The 18,022-nt window shown below is 33.4% G+C and overlaps 1 protein-coding gene across 3 annotated transcripts in view; it reads left to right on the forward strand.

Moving 5' to 3' along the window:
* The window catches only part of LOC117335137 (aryl hydrocarbon receptor nuclear translocator homolog), a 32,994-nt gene extending 15,457 nt beyond the window's left edge, over positions 1-17,537 (forward strand). The window contains exons 2-17 of one of the 3 annotated variants that reach the window (XM_033895074.1): positions 1,039-1,087; positions 4,163-4,237; positions 5,253-5,410; positions 6,120-6,199; positions 6,511-6,603; positions 7,629-7,746; positions 8,122-8,151; positions 8,503-8,697; positions 9,288-9,465; positions 9,868-9,974; positions 10,392-10,542; positions 10,842-11,032; positions 11,586-11,779; positions 12,551-12,620; positions 12,946-13,250; positions 13,347-17,537. In XM_033895074.1, coding sequence (XP_033750965.1) covers positions 1,039-1,087; positions 4,163-4,237; positions 5,253-5,410; positions 6,120-6,199; positions 6,511-6,603; positions 7,629-7,746; positions 8,122-8,151; positions 8,503-8,697; positions 9,288-9,465; positions 9,868-9,974; positions 10,392-10,542; positions 10,842-11,032; positions 11,586-11,779; positions 12,551-12,620; positions 12,946-13,250; positions 13,347-13,400 — 2,048 coding nt within the window. In that variant the 3' untranslated portion in view covers positions 13,401-17,537. Of the gene's footprint in view, positions 1-1,038; positions 1,088-4,162; positions 4,238-5,252; positions 5,411-6,119; positions 6,200-6,510; positions 6,604-7,628; positions 7,747-8,121; positions 8,152-8,502; positions 8,698-9,287; positions 9,466-9,867; positions 9,975-10,391; positions 10,543-10,841; positions 11,033-11,585; positions 11,780-12,550; positions 12,621-12,945 lie in introns of all 3 variants that reach the window. The other 2 variants (XM_033895073.1, XM_033895075.1) reach the window with 2 other exon arrangements.
* The last annotated feature ends 485 nt before the right edge of the window (positions 17,538-18,022 follow it).

The raw sequence follows: 18,022 nt of genomic DNA on the forward strand, positions 1-18,022 counted from the left end.
GTCATTTATTTTTTGGTAATCACCTGGTGTAAAAGTCTAATAATAGAAACAATACATGTGTAGGCTGCAGGTGTAAAGTACAGGTATAAAGTAAAGGTGTAATTATCAACTTATATATAATTAAGCACATGTAATGTACATGTGTTGCCATTCAAATTTTGTCCATGTTTGCTGCAACCAATGATACCCAGCTTCATGATATGGTAATTATTAGAAGGAATCTGGTAATCTGCAATCAAAAGTATTAAATAGAAATGGAATAAATGGTAGAATATATTTCTATTACTGTAAATCTACAGCCGTGATACAAACTATTATATTGGATTTCATAGTAGTATGTGAAGATATTCGTTCACAAACTTCTAATTACATATTCATAATTAAGATTTAATTACTATAATTAATTATGTATATTCATGATGAGGAAATCCTCATCATCCCAGTCATTCATAAATTTTACTTGTAGAGACAGTTCACTAAACATAGGCCTTACATATTATACTTATGTAAAATACACATGTGAGACTATTTTTATAAGCCTAAAAATCAGTTTAAAAGGTATACCAAATCAAAAAGAGAATCGATTAGCCTTCTATGATTTTGTAACTTATATTACATAATGTACTATCAAAATGTTAAACAGCTTGAAAAATAAAATGAAATTAAGCAGAATGTGTTTTTCCCTATAGACCTGCTTCAAAATATGTGATCACGATAATGTCGTGATCATATGCCAGGGATCTAGCTGACCAATAATTTGCTTTTTATGTAATTAATAATTATCATATTAAATGTCTGCAAGCATAAACAGCATATAGTGTAGTGTATGGTACCACGGTGATGATGAAACAGCATTTTACTTACATAACAACATTTAGGCGCATCAAAGCATTGATGGGAAAATATGTACACAGTATATATGTGTACTTATATTTTATCATCACTTTGTTATTAATTAACCAAGTTGCTCGTTAGTTTTTTGCAGTATTTAGAGAGGTTATGATATGAGCTAAAAGTCACTGTTATCTTCTATTACAGGAACTCCAGACAGTACCAAAAGAAAACGGAAAGGACCGTCAGGAAAAGAGTAAGTATAATATATTATAGGTGCTGAAGTGAAGTATTATGCAAAAAGCTGGGTACATATTCTTGAATTTTGCTATCATGTATTCTAAATTAAGACGACATGGATTATCCTGGTTTAATGCATTGGAAATCCTTGAATATGTCATGCAGTGTTCCTTATAAGGTAATTATATAATTTGTACGTAGAGAACAGGAGTAGTATGAGGAAATGTAATGTCAATCCAAATTGGAAGTGTGACACTACTGACAATTCAGATGTTACAGTTCAGGTGAATTATACCTATTGTGCTACAATCTGATAGACTTTCAGAAAATGGGTAAATTAGCTCAGAAATTACACATGTAAGTGTGAAGGATAGCAGGAAATTATTCTGGTATTCCAAATTTGTTAAAAAGTGCCCTTTTTTATTTTGTTTGAAAGGACCTTGAAAAAAAAGAGTCTTGAAAAAGGCCTTGAAATAGTGTTGAATTTGATTTAACCAGATCTAGATCTGTATGCACCCTGGCTAGATATAATCATGACAAATGAATTTCTCTCATGTGTATACGTACAATATGCATAGGGGAAAATTATGACTGTATATTAGATAGAACCACTCAAATAAACAGGATCGTTGTATGTATTTGATAAATTAAAAAAAAAACTATAAAAATTGTATGTTGTGTTACAATTTCTTTTGAGTTTTTAAATATAATGAAAAGATTGTTTTAAGTATAAAGTTATTTAATACATACAAAACTGTACATGCAAATGAATCGCTTATAAAAAGACAACAGCTGGATGAACATATCAATGTTTATATATACTGTACTGTAAAATTACAGGTCATGCAAGATCGGAATAATTGCCTGATAAAACCTCTTCATGTCAAGCTTGTATCTTTTTTATGGCACAAGTTTTATTTTCAAAAAAAAGACATGCAAGAGTCTGAGTTACTGCCAGTTAGTACCCAAAGGCATTGTAGTGCTGCATTAACAAACAGTAAAAGGCTTGTCTGAGGCCTGTATCAGCATGTGTTACACATCCTGTACAGTCTGGCCTGTGTTGTATTTGCTTTACCTGTACCATCAACTGTCTTAGCTCTGTACCATATTTGATGGTTCGTAAGCCCTTGTACTTTTATACATGTATCCAACTTATGCTTAATTGATATAGAAATTTTATCCTGAGGATGGAAATTAAATGGAGTGTTATTCCAAATTAATCTAGCCAAATGTTCATTTACCATAACACGACCCTTAGTTTTGACAAAGGCTGTAATTTGTTTTAGATAATTTGTTTTAGAAATTTCAGTACCATCAGTCTAGTATGGACACACTATATATGTCTCATTTGATATTAATAATGGTACCGTCACTTCGGCTTGGACAGTCACCACGAAAGGCCCTTTTGTTTGAGGGGTTAGTTACGGTACCGTCACTCAGGCATGGAGACTTACCAGTTATATTAAAGGCCCTATTGTTTTATCAGAGGTGAATTACAGTAGCTTAATTCACTTCAGTATGGACATTCACCACTAAAGGACCTTTTGTATTACTATGGGTTAATTACGGTACCGTCACTCAGGCATGGACACTTACCAATAAAGGCCCTTTTGTTTTATTAGAGGTGAATTACGGTACCATCACTTCGAAAAGAACATGAAATACCAGACACAAAAGTAAAAAAAAAATGACAGATATCAGTGGTAAATGGCTATCATGTTAACAAGACATGTTGTGTGTTTAGAACATGTACACATGCTCATATTGTCTACAGAGAATTATCAAAAACATATAAAGGTGACTGAAGGAAATTGTTTCTAGTCTGTGTATATATAGGTTAAAGTGTATAGGCTCCTTTCCATGATGAAGGAAAGAAAGGAGAAATGATTACTTATAGAAGAAAAAGGATATACATGTGTTTATATGTAATGTGTTTTTTATCAGATTGTTTGATAATTACATACAGACTAAAAATGTCATTATCTGGAGTTCATAATAATTTTGATGTTTAACTTAAAAATGCTTTGTATATATCCAGTAAATACATAAACAAAAAATGTCAGCATGCATGGTGAACATCATTAGGTATCACTAACATTTTATGGCTATATAGCTATCTTCAGACAATAACTTCAACATCTGAACAACATTATTACGACATACTACAATAGATGCATGTAGTACAAGGGGAGGTAATAAAGTAATATCAGGGAAGTCAATAACGGTGTAAAATACACTCAATTTAGTTTTATTATTAGTATGTCATCTCTTGAAAATCTAAATAATGTCACTATCTGGTAATCATATGTATAATTACATTCGAGTGTGAATCCTTTGACCATTGTTAGATTAAGTGATGTTATATTATTTTGATGGAAACGATTACTAATTAATCATGCCTGAAAAACATCAGTGTCCTATATAGTATATATGTACCAAAGAATAACATATGTCACAGTTTTGAACAGCCAGTGTCATTTTGAGGCGGGGTCTCCTTGTAGTAGGTCGTGACTACCTATATTAGCTAGCTGAACAAAATACAGGAGGCCTGTTGAATGCCATCCAAAGCAAATAGGGTAAAGTGTCTTGCCCAATTTAAGGTTCCAGTTATATTAGCACAGACTTGTCGGTTTCTCAGCTTTTCAAGAAAAACAAACCTCCACCAATAGGGAGCATGGAACCATATATATGTACCTTGTATCTTAACCTGAGGTTATGTGGTTGGTACTCTGACCAACTGAGCTATCACACGGCATCCACATTTCATTCAGATATGCAGACATTTGGATATCCTATTTTCAGAGCTATTATGATTATGTGGGGGTAACCTGAGAATAAATGATTGAGAGTTAAAGTATTTGACATTTGGCATGTGCAATAGTAGGACAATTCTTACTCAATTTACTCATACTGACTTGTGTACTGACACCAAAATTAATGTACTCTTAAAAATGTACAAATATATCTAAAAACAAATAGTGTAAGAATGAAGCACATTTTAAAATGATCTTTTGGGGATTCAAACTTTTGTCAAAGCTCTGTATTTAAATTATAAGATGTCTTACTGAATGAATTAACGATCTCCCTTCAGATCCGACGATGATGACAGTCAGCAGGGCGGGTCGTTCACACAGGACCAAGTGGACAAGGAGCGGTTTGCCAGGTTGTAAGCTGTAACCAGGGCCATCACATTAATTCCTTCATTACTGTATTGGTTGTGTTTTTTTACTGTGGTTTACATTTCATGCCTTAACCAAAGATTTGAAGCATACAGGATTGATTTTTTACAGAAATGATAAAATGCCTCTTTTGATTTTATATATTAAAAGATTTCTTTTTTTAAAAATTTTGAAAATTAATTTATAAATTAATTTATAATACCCCTGAAAATCACAACCTTTACAGTATATATACTATGCACCAAAGCTGATGATGTACTAAAATTTCTACTGTCACTACCCTCCACTCACCTTTGGCAGTGGAAATATTTTGCATCCGTACATCCTTCCTTCCATCAATCCCTGCAGGTTAAAAGTGTTATGCTGTCCTTATTTGCATGCATATGTTACAGGAGCCTAATTGATACATTTTGTGTTAAAAGACCAGTGTTATGTCAGGTTTAGAAGTTTCGTATTGTCCATATCCTGTAACCGTAAGTTTTGTAATTGCTACCTGGAATAAACTTGCATCCATGATATAGCTTTGGTTGCTGTTCTTTTAAAATACTAAATAATCGTCATGTAGAAGCTGAGGTTGACCTGCATATCACATCCATTGACTAAGTTCTGTATTATGGCATATAGGAGTAACTAAAACTGCCAGCTGTATTTAACTAAAACATCCTATCCTAACTTATGTGTGGAGGTGGGGATATCAAACTCAGGGTTTCCTTTATATCTTAATAGAATGTTCTGTATTTTCATGATCATCAAAGACACTTATATCCAGCTATAAATATGGCCACATTTATCTTGGAATTATTATAAAATATTTGTACTGTTGCTTTGAGATTGGTGATTGTCTATGAATTTTGTTTGTAATTATGAATAATGAGAATTGTATAAATGTGGCATGTAAATGGAAGGTTTTAGGGAAACTTAGAATATATATGGAATGATAGAACTGAAAGTGAAGCACCTTTCACTAGTGAAATTATTCTTAATAATGTGGGTCGGTTACAGGGAGAGCCACTGTGAAATTGAACGACGTAGAAGGAACAAGATGACCACCTACATTAATGAGCTTTGTGACATGGTTCCCACCTGCAGCACATTGGCCAGGAAGCCAGACAAATTGACCATTCTCAGGATGGCTGTGTCCCATATGAAAACGCTCCGAGGTACTAGTATAAGTAATGTGGGTTCCAACTCAATTTGGGATCGAGGATGACACTGTAATAGGCTTGTGTAAGCGGACATAATTGAAGTCCAGGCACCAGTTTCAACAAAGTATCCAGACTCAAATAACCATGCTATATACCTGAGTGGATACTCTTGGCACATACAACTTGTATTTGCTTTTAACAGCCCCATCTGAAAATTGTATACTATCAATTACATAATCATTTGTCTTCTCATAAATATTTTTTCCAAGATTGGTAAGTATATATTTCATACACTGGTCGTATATTACAATAAGTTTTGGATTTTACGGTTGACATTGACTAAACACTGTTACCATAATCCGACAAATAAACGTTAAAGGTTATGTACACTGAGGTGTGAAGTGTACCATTTTGTAAGGTTGTTTGTCTAAAAGCTGATTATAGTTGTACCAGATTCTATCAGACCCATATCTCATCCCCAGTTCAGGACCTGCCTGCTACATGGCATCCAGATGGCTTTGCTCACCCACCCCTTGAAAATGTTTCTCGCTGTCTCAACCACTTTGAAATTATCACAGTTCTTCATGTTTTCAAAAAATTATTTAGTTTCCGCTACATCTGACCATGTTATGAATCTGAAGTATTATTGAAAATTATGAAGGTCCTGTATTAAAATTGTTACCCTAACTAACAAAATACAAGAAGTGTATCTTTTGTCTTTCAGGAACAGGCAACACCAATTCTGATGGATCCTACAAACCTTCCTTCCTCACTGACCAGGAACTCAAACACCTTATTTTAGAGGTAAGTTTATTATGTTAATTACATGGACCAACAGTGATGGCGTTTTCAGCCATGGAGAGGCATCTATAGTTATCAGTCAAAAAGTCGGATTGTGTACTGCACTCCTTACCACAGCTGAAGGGGTAGGAAATTATGTATCAATCTCATTATTCTCTTGGTTAGTAGTATATTCCACATAAAAAAAAGATTCTGTAATTTTTGTTACGTAAACTTAAAACACATTTAGATATTCATAATAAATACTGTCACACAGAAAATGAAAAGATGATTTGTAGGAAAATTGGATAAAATTATTTTCATTTGTTTTGAAGGCAGCAGATGGTTTCCTGTTTGTGGTGCAGTGTGATACAGGGCGGATAATTTACGTGTCAGATTCTATCACACCCGTTCTCCATCAGTCACAGGTACAGTACGGCCAATATTACAGATTTATATATAAACCTTACCTTGAAAAAAGTGTGTTCGACTCTTATCATGTAATTGTATAATGTATTAAAACTAATAAGGAGCTCATGCTTTGTACCTCAACTTCGATCTGCAAATGGAGGAAACAATTCACAATGAAATTAAATCGTCAGATCACTGTAATCACCTTTTCATATGGTATTTATTGTATTATTTATTGTATAAAATGAAATGCTGGTGTGTACTTTCATTTGTGGTTTGGTGCTTTCAAAATTATTTTGTCGGTGAATTTTTTTTGTGGTAAACCCATGCCACAATAATATAACTCTATTACATACAACAAAAGTATAACAAAATTAAATACAATTATATATAATATAACAATAATACATACAACAATAATACATACAACAAAAGTATAACAAAATTAAATACAACAATAATCTAACAATAATACATACAACAATATTACATACAACAATATTACATACAACAATAATACATACAACAATGATATAACAATATTACATACAACAATAACAATATTACAAACAACAATAATATAACAATATTACATGCAACAATAATGTAATAATATTACATACAATAATAAAACAGGAATATTACATTAAAGAATAGTGGTATTTATATTTGTGGTTCATTACATGTTACACAGTTACATAGATTCTAACACATTTGTTAATTGGTACAAGATGGCATGTTGTGTATACACAGTTACATAGATTCTAACACATTTGTAAATTGGTACAAGATGACATGTTGTGTATACACAGTTACATAGATTCTAACACATTTGTTAATTGGTACAAGTTGACATGTTGTGTATCAGCATTAGATTACTGTTAACATTGCTACTTATGACACTGATACCACAGGTTTGTGTCTGTCAATGATGTAATGTCCTTTATAAGCTTAATTGATTTTGGGTGTCTATGTGAAAGGCTAGCGTGTTATCCACTGGGCCACCGTAGTCTTTTCGTAAAATAAATATTTTGTGTGACAGACTGAATGGTTTGGTAACACCTTATATGAGCTGGTTCATCCCGACGACCAGGAGAAAGTCCGGGAACAACTGTCCACAACCGAATCTCAAAACACTGGTCGCATCCTCGACCTTAAGAGTAAGTAAATTGTACTTCCTTACTGACATTTAACTCTGATCATTCAGGCTTCAAAGAAAAAAAGCTTGGTTCAATTGGAATTTGCAAATATTTCTTTGTTTCAAATTTCTAGTATGTGAAATATAGTCCTGTTGCATTACTATTGCTGAAGTTGTGTACATGTGTTATGTTTAAGGTATATTATATGATTTTACACACAATAATCAGGAATTAAATGTAATGTAAATATGAAGATGATGAAATGTTTTCAGATAAGGGTTGTATTTCATTTTGATCTGGAATAGATTGCATTCTGGGGATGATAGTACATTGTAATCCTAATGATCAAAGTTCTGGGTGATAGCTCTATGATTGTATTTATTGTCGATCTTTCAGCTGGAACAGTAAAGAAAGACAGCCACCAGAGTAAGTCGAAGTTTACTTTTGATCTCATCATATATACTGCTGTTTCTCATGCTGATATAACCCTGTTAATTAGCTATTGGCAATGTATCTTCCTCTCATCTGATAGAGCGTCAGACTGGTAAGTCAGATATATGTAAGTGAAATCTTTGATGGAAGATTTGATAGAGCATCAGACCAGTAAGTCAGCTATTTGTAAGTGAGATCTCTGGCAGAAGTTTTGGAAAATATTGACTTTCTTACACTTTTCCCATTTTTTTGAAATTATATCCTGAATATCACTGTTGAAAAATAAATTGTAAACTTAAAAAGAAGACAGAATATCCACAAAAGGAAAACATGTTGTTGTTGCAGCCTCAATCCGGTTATGTATGGGATCACGTCGTGGCTTTATATGTCGTATGAAGATGGGTAATGTACAAGTGGATCCAATGACTGCTAACCATTCCATACGTATCCGACAGAGAAACACGCTGGGACCTTCTATAGACGGAAATCACTACACTGTCGTTCATGTCACAGGCTACATCAAAAACTGGCCACCATCAGGTACAGAAATAATTATAACAACGCAAAAAAAAAAAAAACATCTTGACTTGAGAATATAAATATCATGATTGAAGTATGTTTTAGTTCTGCATGAAATAAGGAAATGGCATTTTAATGTGGCAATAGTATCTGAATACCTAATGAAGCTATTGTAGTTAATACTGCTATATTTTGGTTATTTGTGACATTTAGGTGTTAAGTATGTGCCTATCTTAGAAATTTATATGGTAATGTGAATTAGATGAGAAGTTACATATTCAATATGAGAAGCAGAATAAAAAAATGTCACCTACAATTTTCAGTGATTGCCACTCATGGACAGGTGACAAAATGATATGGTTTTGTTATAAGCTAGAAAATGCAATGTTAAATTTTCTGAAATATTGAACTTGTGACGTAGGGGAAGCTGATACTGATAGTGATTTACTATGGAAAATGATTATGAAAGAAATTCAAAAATAAATTTTCAAGATTTCAAATTGGAAAAATTCAGATTCACAGAAAGTTTAATGTACATTGGTTGCTTTTAGGTTTTGCTGCACACAGAATAACAACTGCCTTATAACCACTATCATCAATCTGATTTACAGGTGTACAGATTGACCGGGACACAGACGAGAATGGTGGAGGTCACTGTTGCTTGGTGGCTATTGGACGCCTCCAGGTGACCAGTACACCCAACTGTAATGACCTCATGGGACCAAATGCAGCTACAGAATTCATATCTCGGCACAGTATCGAGGGAAAATTCACGTTTGTGGATCAGAGGTAGGTTAAATCAGTATTGTAACCATGGTTGTGTCAATATAAGGTCCAGTGGCAAGCAGTCTCAGAAAGAGTTTGGAGTTTCCTCTGACTCTTTAATACCCGTTTACTGGAAATTTAATTGCTTTATGACAGGAGAGAGTCGCAAGCAACTCAATAGAGTTTCTGTCAGTAAGCAGGTGACATTCAGAAAGAGTAAGACTTTATAGAAAAAAGCCAGTTTGTTAGATTGACTCATATTTAAGTTTAGTTTACTATATTTCCTTTGTTGTAGTTTCAGGGCAGTATATTGGTTCTGTTTTGATTTCACACCAACCAAAACACTTTTACATGTTTACAGAGTAATAGCTCTATTAGGCTCTGTTTTAATTTTACACCAACCAAAACATTTCTACATGTTTACAGAGTAACAGCTGTATTAGGTTATCAGCCACAGGACCTCCTAGGGAAATCAGCTTTTGATTTTTACCATCCTGAGGATAAGGGTCACATGAAGGACACATTTGAACAAGGTAATACTCTTCATTTTAATCACTTTTATACCTGTAAGAATACAAAGGTTATGTCTCCATTTAATCAGTCCTTGAACAAGACAATTTTGATCAAACAGAATGATATTTTCATTTCAATCCTTGAACGAGACAATTTTGATCAAACAGAATATTTTTTTCATTGAACAAGATAGCAAATTTAACACAAAAGGATTTCTTAATTTCAACATGATACTTATAGTATACTATGTTAATTGTGTTTCAAAAATGTATATCTTGAATCCACCGTCAGAAATGATAATAATTCACATTCTGCTTCTATAATTTATGCTCATTCAAAAGCCATGAAATACTTCCCTCATAGTCCTAAACTTTCATGTCAGATCTATTACAGAAATTAAAACAAATGAATTTCTTATGCAATTATTTTGTTTTCAGTGCTAAAGTTGAAAGGACAGGTAATGTCCATCATGTACAGATTCAGGGCCTGCAATCACGACTGGGTGTGGCTACGGACAAGCAGCTTCAGCTTTCAGAACCCATACACCGACGAGGTGGAATATATTGTCTGTACCAACACGTCAGCCAAGTAAGCATCACATGTCCGTGTAGAAAATCTGTGGCTCATAAACCAGTTTAGTTTATGTTAATCCCTGTTGTATTTATAGAATTCCAGGTGTCGAAGCTCCATCACTTACAGAATGGGTAGGGATAAGGTAACATGGAATAATTATTTTTGTCTCAAAATGTCCTAATTTGTCAGAAAATGATACAAAAACAAATAATAATGAAATCTCTTTAAAGGATTTGTAAATAGACATCCAAAGAAGACCTTATTATGTGTACCAAATCATTTTGACTGTCAATATGCCCTGTTTCTGTCACCAGAAGTGCACAGCAAGGAGCCTCAAGTGCCGGCCCTGCCTCTAACCTGACCACAACCCAGGAACAAGTGGCCGAAACCAACCAACCAATCACGTACAACACCCCGCCCCGCCCTCTGGCCTCGGAAACTATCAACAACATGTCCACCAAACAGCCTGACTACGAATCCTATAACTACAATACAGTCATGGGAGGTGTGTAATAACAACAGAAAACAGGAGGATAGTGTTGTGAAAGAGGAATACAGCACATATCATTAGCAGTTATAAATTTCAAAGAGAATGGCAGCATGTTGTTTTTTTAAGTTTCATTTTTATAACCTCCAGAAAACACATTTTCACAGTAAGATGGTTCAAATTTAAAATATATTTAAATGAGAAAAATGTGAAAATAAGAAAATAGCAATGTGTTTACTGTTTCTCTTTATATGCTTACACTTTTATGTTAATCTGCTTTCTAAAGTATATCCATGCTGACAAAATTATTATTTGTTTTATATTTGAAAGATACATAGAAGTTAATGAATTGATTATTTAAAAACAAATTATGAAATAATGATGGATATTTCCCGAGGAAGATAACTCTCATTTTATGTTGAAAGAATGAGTTAATTATCATAACCGGAGTTAATTATCATAATCTGAGTTGATTATCATAACCTGAGTTGATTATCATAACCTGAGTTAATTATCATAACCTGAGTTAATTATCATAATCTGAGTTAATTATCATGATCTGTCATTGTAGCTGGAAGTCGACAGGTTGGTAGACCGGACATGTACTCCACATACAACTCCCCTAACCAGCAGATGAAGCAGTATCCTTCCCAGAGTGTGGCTGCCAGTATGCCTTTGTCTCAACAGACCCAGGGATCAGGGGTCAGACGCAGCCCCAACCCCTCAGGAAGCTGGCCTTCCCAAGGGGGCTTTACTCAAACACAGGTGAATTTATCTCATAAAGGGACAAGATGAGTTAAAAGCAGATCATCATTATACTCTACGTTAGAAGATCTGACGATGTGGTATAAGGAATCCTGTTTAGATGACCTCATTAATATTGCAACAGATTATTTTTTTCTCCAATCAAAACGTCTCTTAAATGCCTGTGCAAAAGGAATGGATATCAAAACTATCAAAAACATTAAATGAAGTCTCTGATGTGTGCGTTACTTAGCTATTCGATCTCCTTCCCAGGCAAGTTTCCATTATAACAAAGGAAAAGTCACAAACTATGTACAATAGATATATTATTTTGTAGCTGGCACAACCATCTTAGTTAGGTTGGCATTCAGGACACTCCGATATTATCTATTCAATGATTACCATGACGGGTACCGAGGGGAAACAGTCTCTTGTGAATTTGAAATATTTTCAAGATAGCCAAAGGATTCTGATTGGTCTAATTGGTTCATGTTGGCTAGGTATGTCTGCAACAAGAATTCTGATTGGTCTAATTGGTTCATGTTGGCTAGGTATGTCTGCAACAAGAATTCTGATTGGTCTAATTGGTTCATGTTGGCAAGGTATGTCTACCTGTTGATATTGATGCATAGGATGATTTATCATATGAAATGTTGTCTTGTGTTTGACTCACAGATTTTCACTGTCCCTTAAACATTGATTTACCTTGTATGCTGGAATTATTTGTTTTAATTAAAATGATTGATTGATATTGGTGTATTAGCTTAAATGAAAGTTTCTTTTTTGGTACAGGCTGGAACTGATTTTGGGGGCAATCCAGCAGCAGGATACTCACAGATCAGCCCAAACAGTTCTTCTCCAGGTAAGTGCTGCTGAGAGGGAGTTTCTTCCAGATAGGTAGAGTAGGCAGTCCTTGATAAAAGTATAATACCTGTCCATGGAGAATTTTAATTTTAATTCCTATGAAAATGAAGCATTGGCATGGGAGTGAGTGAATTCATGTTTTACAGACATTTATAGTTTACTCCAATTTTTATAAAGAACAATAGATTTGCTGGTTGACCATGACATTTTAATTTTAAAGTATTGCCTGTGCTTTAAAACGACTAAAGAATGTAACGACATTGTTGTACAGTATAAGGCTTCTGTATATATATGACTTAATGTTGAATACCATTGTATTAAAGCTGGTGGACCTACCTACACACAGCTAGGAGGGGGGTCACAGGGAGGTGTGCCTAACTCGCAGTCTAACAGCTTCACACACCCATCTCCTGCTGGTGCTGCAGGGACAGGAATGTGGCCTCCCTCACACTGGCAGGCTGGGGCTGGAGATGCCACCCAGACCCAGCCACAGACAGGACCACAGGGGCCCACACCAGGGCAAGGGCAGGCCCCACCCAACCAGACTCAATCTACCAACCCACAGCAGCAGCAACAAGCTCCTCAGAATGAAGAGTTTAGTGATATGTTCCGTATGCTCGACCAGCAGGGAGGGCCGGAGTTTAGTGATTTGTCGGGCATGTTCAACACATTTACAGACTGATTTCTGTTCCTCTCCATGTTTTAAGTCTTTATAGTATACCAGGGAGGGCCGGAGTTTAGTGATTTGTCGGGCATGTTCAACACATTTACAGACTGATATCTGTTCCTCTCCATGTCTTTATAATACAGTATATTGGTATACATTTTGTTTAATTACTGTTCCTCCACTGTAGATACAAGTTGATATGTTGATATCACTCTACTCCAACATCTTAGGGGATGTCATTCACTGCATCTGTTCATGTTGTAGTGTATATGATTTTGCCATAACTCTTTCTATCAGTACAGGTTGTATTTTTGTAAACTGTTTTGGCGTAATTAATCCATTTTAGGATTCATAACCAACATGTATCTGAAGCAATTTAGAGCATTTTTAAACTCTTAACAAATGTAAATGTGGCTCTATCTACTGTTTTAGATATAACTTGGAATTGATCTGATAAGCAATGGAGTGAATGATGGGCGAGTACTTTTCATGTGTGGATACGTTTTGCATAATTTTCACCATTCTGTGTTATTATGTTGTACTGGGGTTGTATTTAAGGATTTGTATTATTGGGGAGGTGTAGAGAAATCTATAATTAGTCTTGTGCAATCTGTTTTTTCATCTTCTCAAGACTATCACCTTCGATTAATAAAAGACACATTTATAGACCATGATCATATTAATCATTGATGTTTTTCCACTTAAATTGCAAAAGAATATTCATTTAATTTTACATGTTAAACTGATTTGTTGATATTGTATATGTAAAATCATTGTGATGTTGGAATCAATTTCGACAGAAGAAAACATTAAGATCAGGTATGCGGTCATGCTTGATGCTTTTTAAATTCTGTCAAAATAATCTGATTTCTGAAATATAATGATTTTGAAAATATGGAAGAAAAATAGGAAACTAAGGATATATGCTGTCTGACATAATTTTGTTTGTGTTACGTCCTATATAAATCAATATAGTTTTAAAGCATTATCAACTCAAGAGTTATTTCACACCATACTATCAATTTTAGTGTTTGCATACACCTTTCAGAGGAGTAATCAATAAGTTATCATCATTACGGGTCATGGAAGATTCATTTGTAAGATTTGTTGTTTAGAAGTCTTCTGAAATAGATATTTGGTTTAAGGTAGCATGCATCTTTAATATATATTTCAGCATCCTTAAAACATCAAATTTGTATTTAAGCTAAATAAATAATTATCATATTCCCATCAGGTTTCAAATGAATAAGGCAGAGGATTTATATGTATGATTGATACATGGCTTTAAAAATTATTAAATTTTACAGAATATGTCAGAATCTTTTATATCAAAATAAAATCTGCAAAAATATTTCTTTTTATAACCTCTTTATGTAGACAGTATCTTCTATTGTATCGTAAAGGACTTAAGATGTTATAATACAAATATTTCCTGAAATATCTTAAGTCTTCTAAAAGATGTTTGTAAACATTTTTCTCTTGAATCAGTTAATATTTTTTGTCGAGAATGTTTTTTCTCGCTCTGATTGAATTGTTTGATGGTCATGATGGAATAAGAAAAGGAGCTATAGTTGATTGTTTATATTGTTAGATTTTAGCTTCTATTTATTACCGAAAGCTGAGCTTACAGATGAGGTATTGGTCACAATAATTCTCTTTTAAAGAAATGTACATATTGTTTTTGAAATGAAGGATTCCACTGTTAACAATAGATTGTGCATTGATCATTGCATAATTAACGTAACATTTTAGAATTTTTGATTATAGCTGCAATAGATTTTATAGTGCAATAGAGATGATGAAGAAATAGTATTGAATTTAATTTTTAGTAAATAACATATGAAATAAAGGTTTTGAAAAAAAAATGGGCTAAAAATTGTATTTAAACTATGTTATAAATGTAGAGAAATTGTGCCATATTTTATTGAAAAAATAAATTTTAAAATGAGTTACTTTATACAAGCTCTTTTAATAGAGTATTGATTAGAAATAGCTGTGTTTTATCAATGGGGTTTAAAAAAAAATATGCTATTAAAACTCAATCTCCTTTGCTTTTATGCAATTTGCTACTTTTCACAAAAGGTTTTTAAGAATGTGTTTTGCGATTTCATGGTTCCTTAATTATAAAAAAATAAAGGTACTTAGATCATACATCCAGTTGAGAAGAAGTTATCATCTTTACAAAATATGCAATTTGTAAAATGAAGACTTCTCAAAAAAGTGAATATTCTGAAATAAGAAAGAAATAAAAAGAAAACGTTTAAGTATTATGAGTTTGTTTCTGAAATTTTAAGTCACATTGAGTGTTTGGTGCTTAATAGAAATTACTGTAGTGCTTGTAAACATTCTTTGACTTTATTTGTTGTTAGTCGTGTAATATTCCCAGTAGATTAGAAGTAGATACACACACTGGCTAATGTATCCAGAGTATTTTGTCAATATAGTTTGTTACATGAGTTGTTGTATATTTTTAGACTTGTGATATATGTAACTTTCATATTAGAGATGTCAGATTGTTGGTAACTTGATTTATATTATTTTATACAGAATTTTGTTAATTTGTTTTCGTCCATTCACATGTTTTTTATTAGATAGTTGATTATCTATATAGATATTACTTTGCATCTAAAGATATCAATTTAACTTCTGAAATAATGATCATGCTATCCATCTAAAAATGTCAACTCTATATCTATGGCAACACTTTCCATGATGGAATATTTGTAGTTTCAGTTTGTACATTACTTGAATTCATAAAATGTACACTTGTATTTTGTTTGTCCATCAAATTTTTTTTTTTTTTTTTTTTTTTAACTTTTTAGTTTTACATGCATTTTAATAGTAGAAAGTTAGGAATCTGTCCTTCCAGAGGTATAGAAGGAAGATTTCACACTTCGAGACAGGACCACATAAAACATTATAACATCATTCAACATAACCATACCACAATAGGCAGTGTCATCACTTTGACGGGCACATGTAAACATGGCAGCACTATGTTCTCCAACAAAGAATTATTAGAAAGTTTATAGTGTAACAAATGACTATATGATCTGTTGATTAATGTTTTGGATCATTATTACTGCATCATTCATTAACGAATATTGAAATCATCCTAAATTATTCACAAATGAATTTCTGTCTGTGACAGTTCATTTCTATAAATTCTTTATTGCTATCTCATCTAACCAGAAGATAGTTGGTAATTGTCTAAACTAAATAAATACATATCATTTTGCAAATTGCGATATTAAATACTGTTATCATTATGAAACTAAAAAATAAAAATATGGGGTATAGAGTTAATAAGTCCCCTAGCAGTGAAACTGAGGGGACTAAATGTTTCCTCTCTATCTGTCTTGTACATACGTACCATGTGTACGTAACGCAAAAGTTTGTTAGCGTTCCAGCAGCTTCCTTCCGTGAGGATTTTAATCAAACTTCACACAATAATAAAGGACCATAATATCTTGGACAAGGAAGAATTTCTGAGTTTTTGGGTCAGGTAAAGGTCACTGCGACTGTTTTAGTGGGTAGAGAACATGTATTGCTAATAGCAATATCAAGTATGCTTGTGGTATTTGATTATACTCAAAATTTACCAAATACATGTTTATTATATTGTGAATTTCAAATGAAGATGTGAAAATTTTTCTCCATACTTGATTCTATCTATATAGCTGTTCTTTTGATGTGATGTACTTTTCTTATTGACATACAATTTGATTGTTTTTCTTCATGATTGTTTGAATCTAATGCATGTTTTTGGGAAGATTCTATTGCAACTTTTTACTGTAAAATTAGTCATTTTAATGAGTCTAAACACAAACAATGTTGTTGGTAGAATAAGCTGCATATGAATATATAATGTGCAAATTGGTCAAATGCTCCAGAAAAATAAAAACCTTGAAGAGGAAAATTTTCGGTATTCAGAAAAATCAGAGAACTCAAGCTTAATGTCCTGAAGTAACCAAACAATTGTTTGTGATTGCCTTCCTAGCGACTTAAAAAACTTTTCTTACAGACATGCAATGGACGCATTTGGACAAACAGGGTTTCTTTGTGTAAAAAGTGTCGCTATATTTCCCATACCCAATTTTATCATTCTTACAGTAAATTTTGTAGAGATTTTTTTATCCTTATCCCTTTCACTGTGAATATTTTGTATAAACAGATTGATTCTGTTGTCAATTGGAGTACTGTAATTCTGTAAAATTGAAATTTTGCTATTAAATATTATAACAATAAGATTTGTTTATGTTTTATTTTGTTTAAGAAATTGAAATGTCTGTAGGGGGCAACTATTTTCATATATTTAGTTGTCCAGTCAGGAGATTTGGTTTGTTTTGTTTAATGTCCTATTAACAGCCAAGGTCATTTAAGGACGTGCCAGGTTTTAGAGGTGGAGGAAAGCCGGAGTACCCGGAGAAAAACCACCAGCTTACGATCAGTACCTGGCAACTGCTCCACGTAGGTTTCGAACTCGCAACCCAGAGGTGGAGGGCTAGTGATGAAGTGAGGGGACACCTTAACCACTTGGCCACTGCGGCCCCACCAGAACATTGCCACGAAGGGATATACATTTAAACATTTCCTGGTATGTGTGATCCTACTTCGGTCAACACTCCAGATACTTCATATGGACTTGTTGACAATCTTGACCTTTTTGATTATCAAGGAAATCCGCTGAAATTAAATGGATTAAAACCCAGGAAGCATGTTATCGGATTTCC

This window comes from Pecten maximus, chromosome 9 (genome assembly GCF_902652985.1).
Source record: "Pecten maximus chromosome 9, xPecMax1.1, whole genome shotgun sequence".
In the NCBI taxonomy this organism is placed as follows: Eukaryota; Metazoa; Mollusca; class Bivalvia; order Pectinida; family Pectinidae; genus Pecten; species Pecten maximus.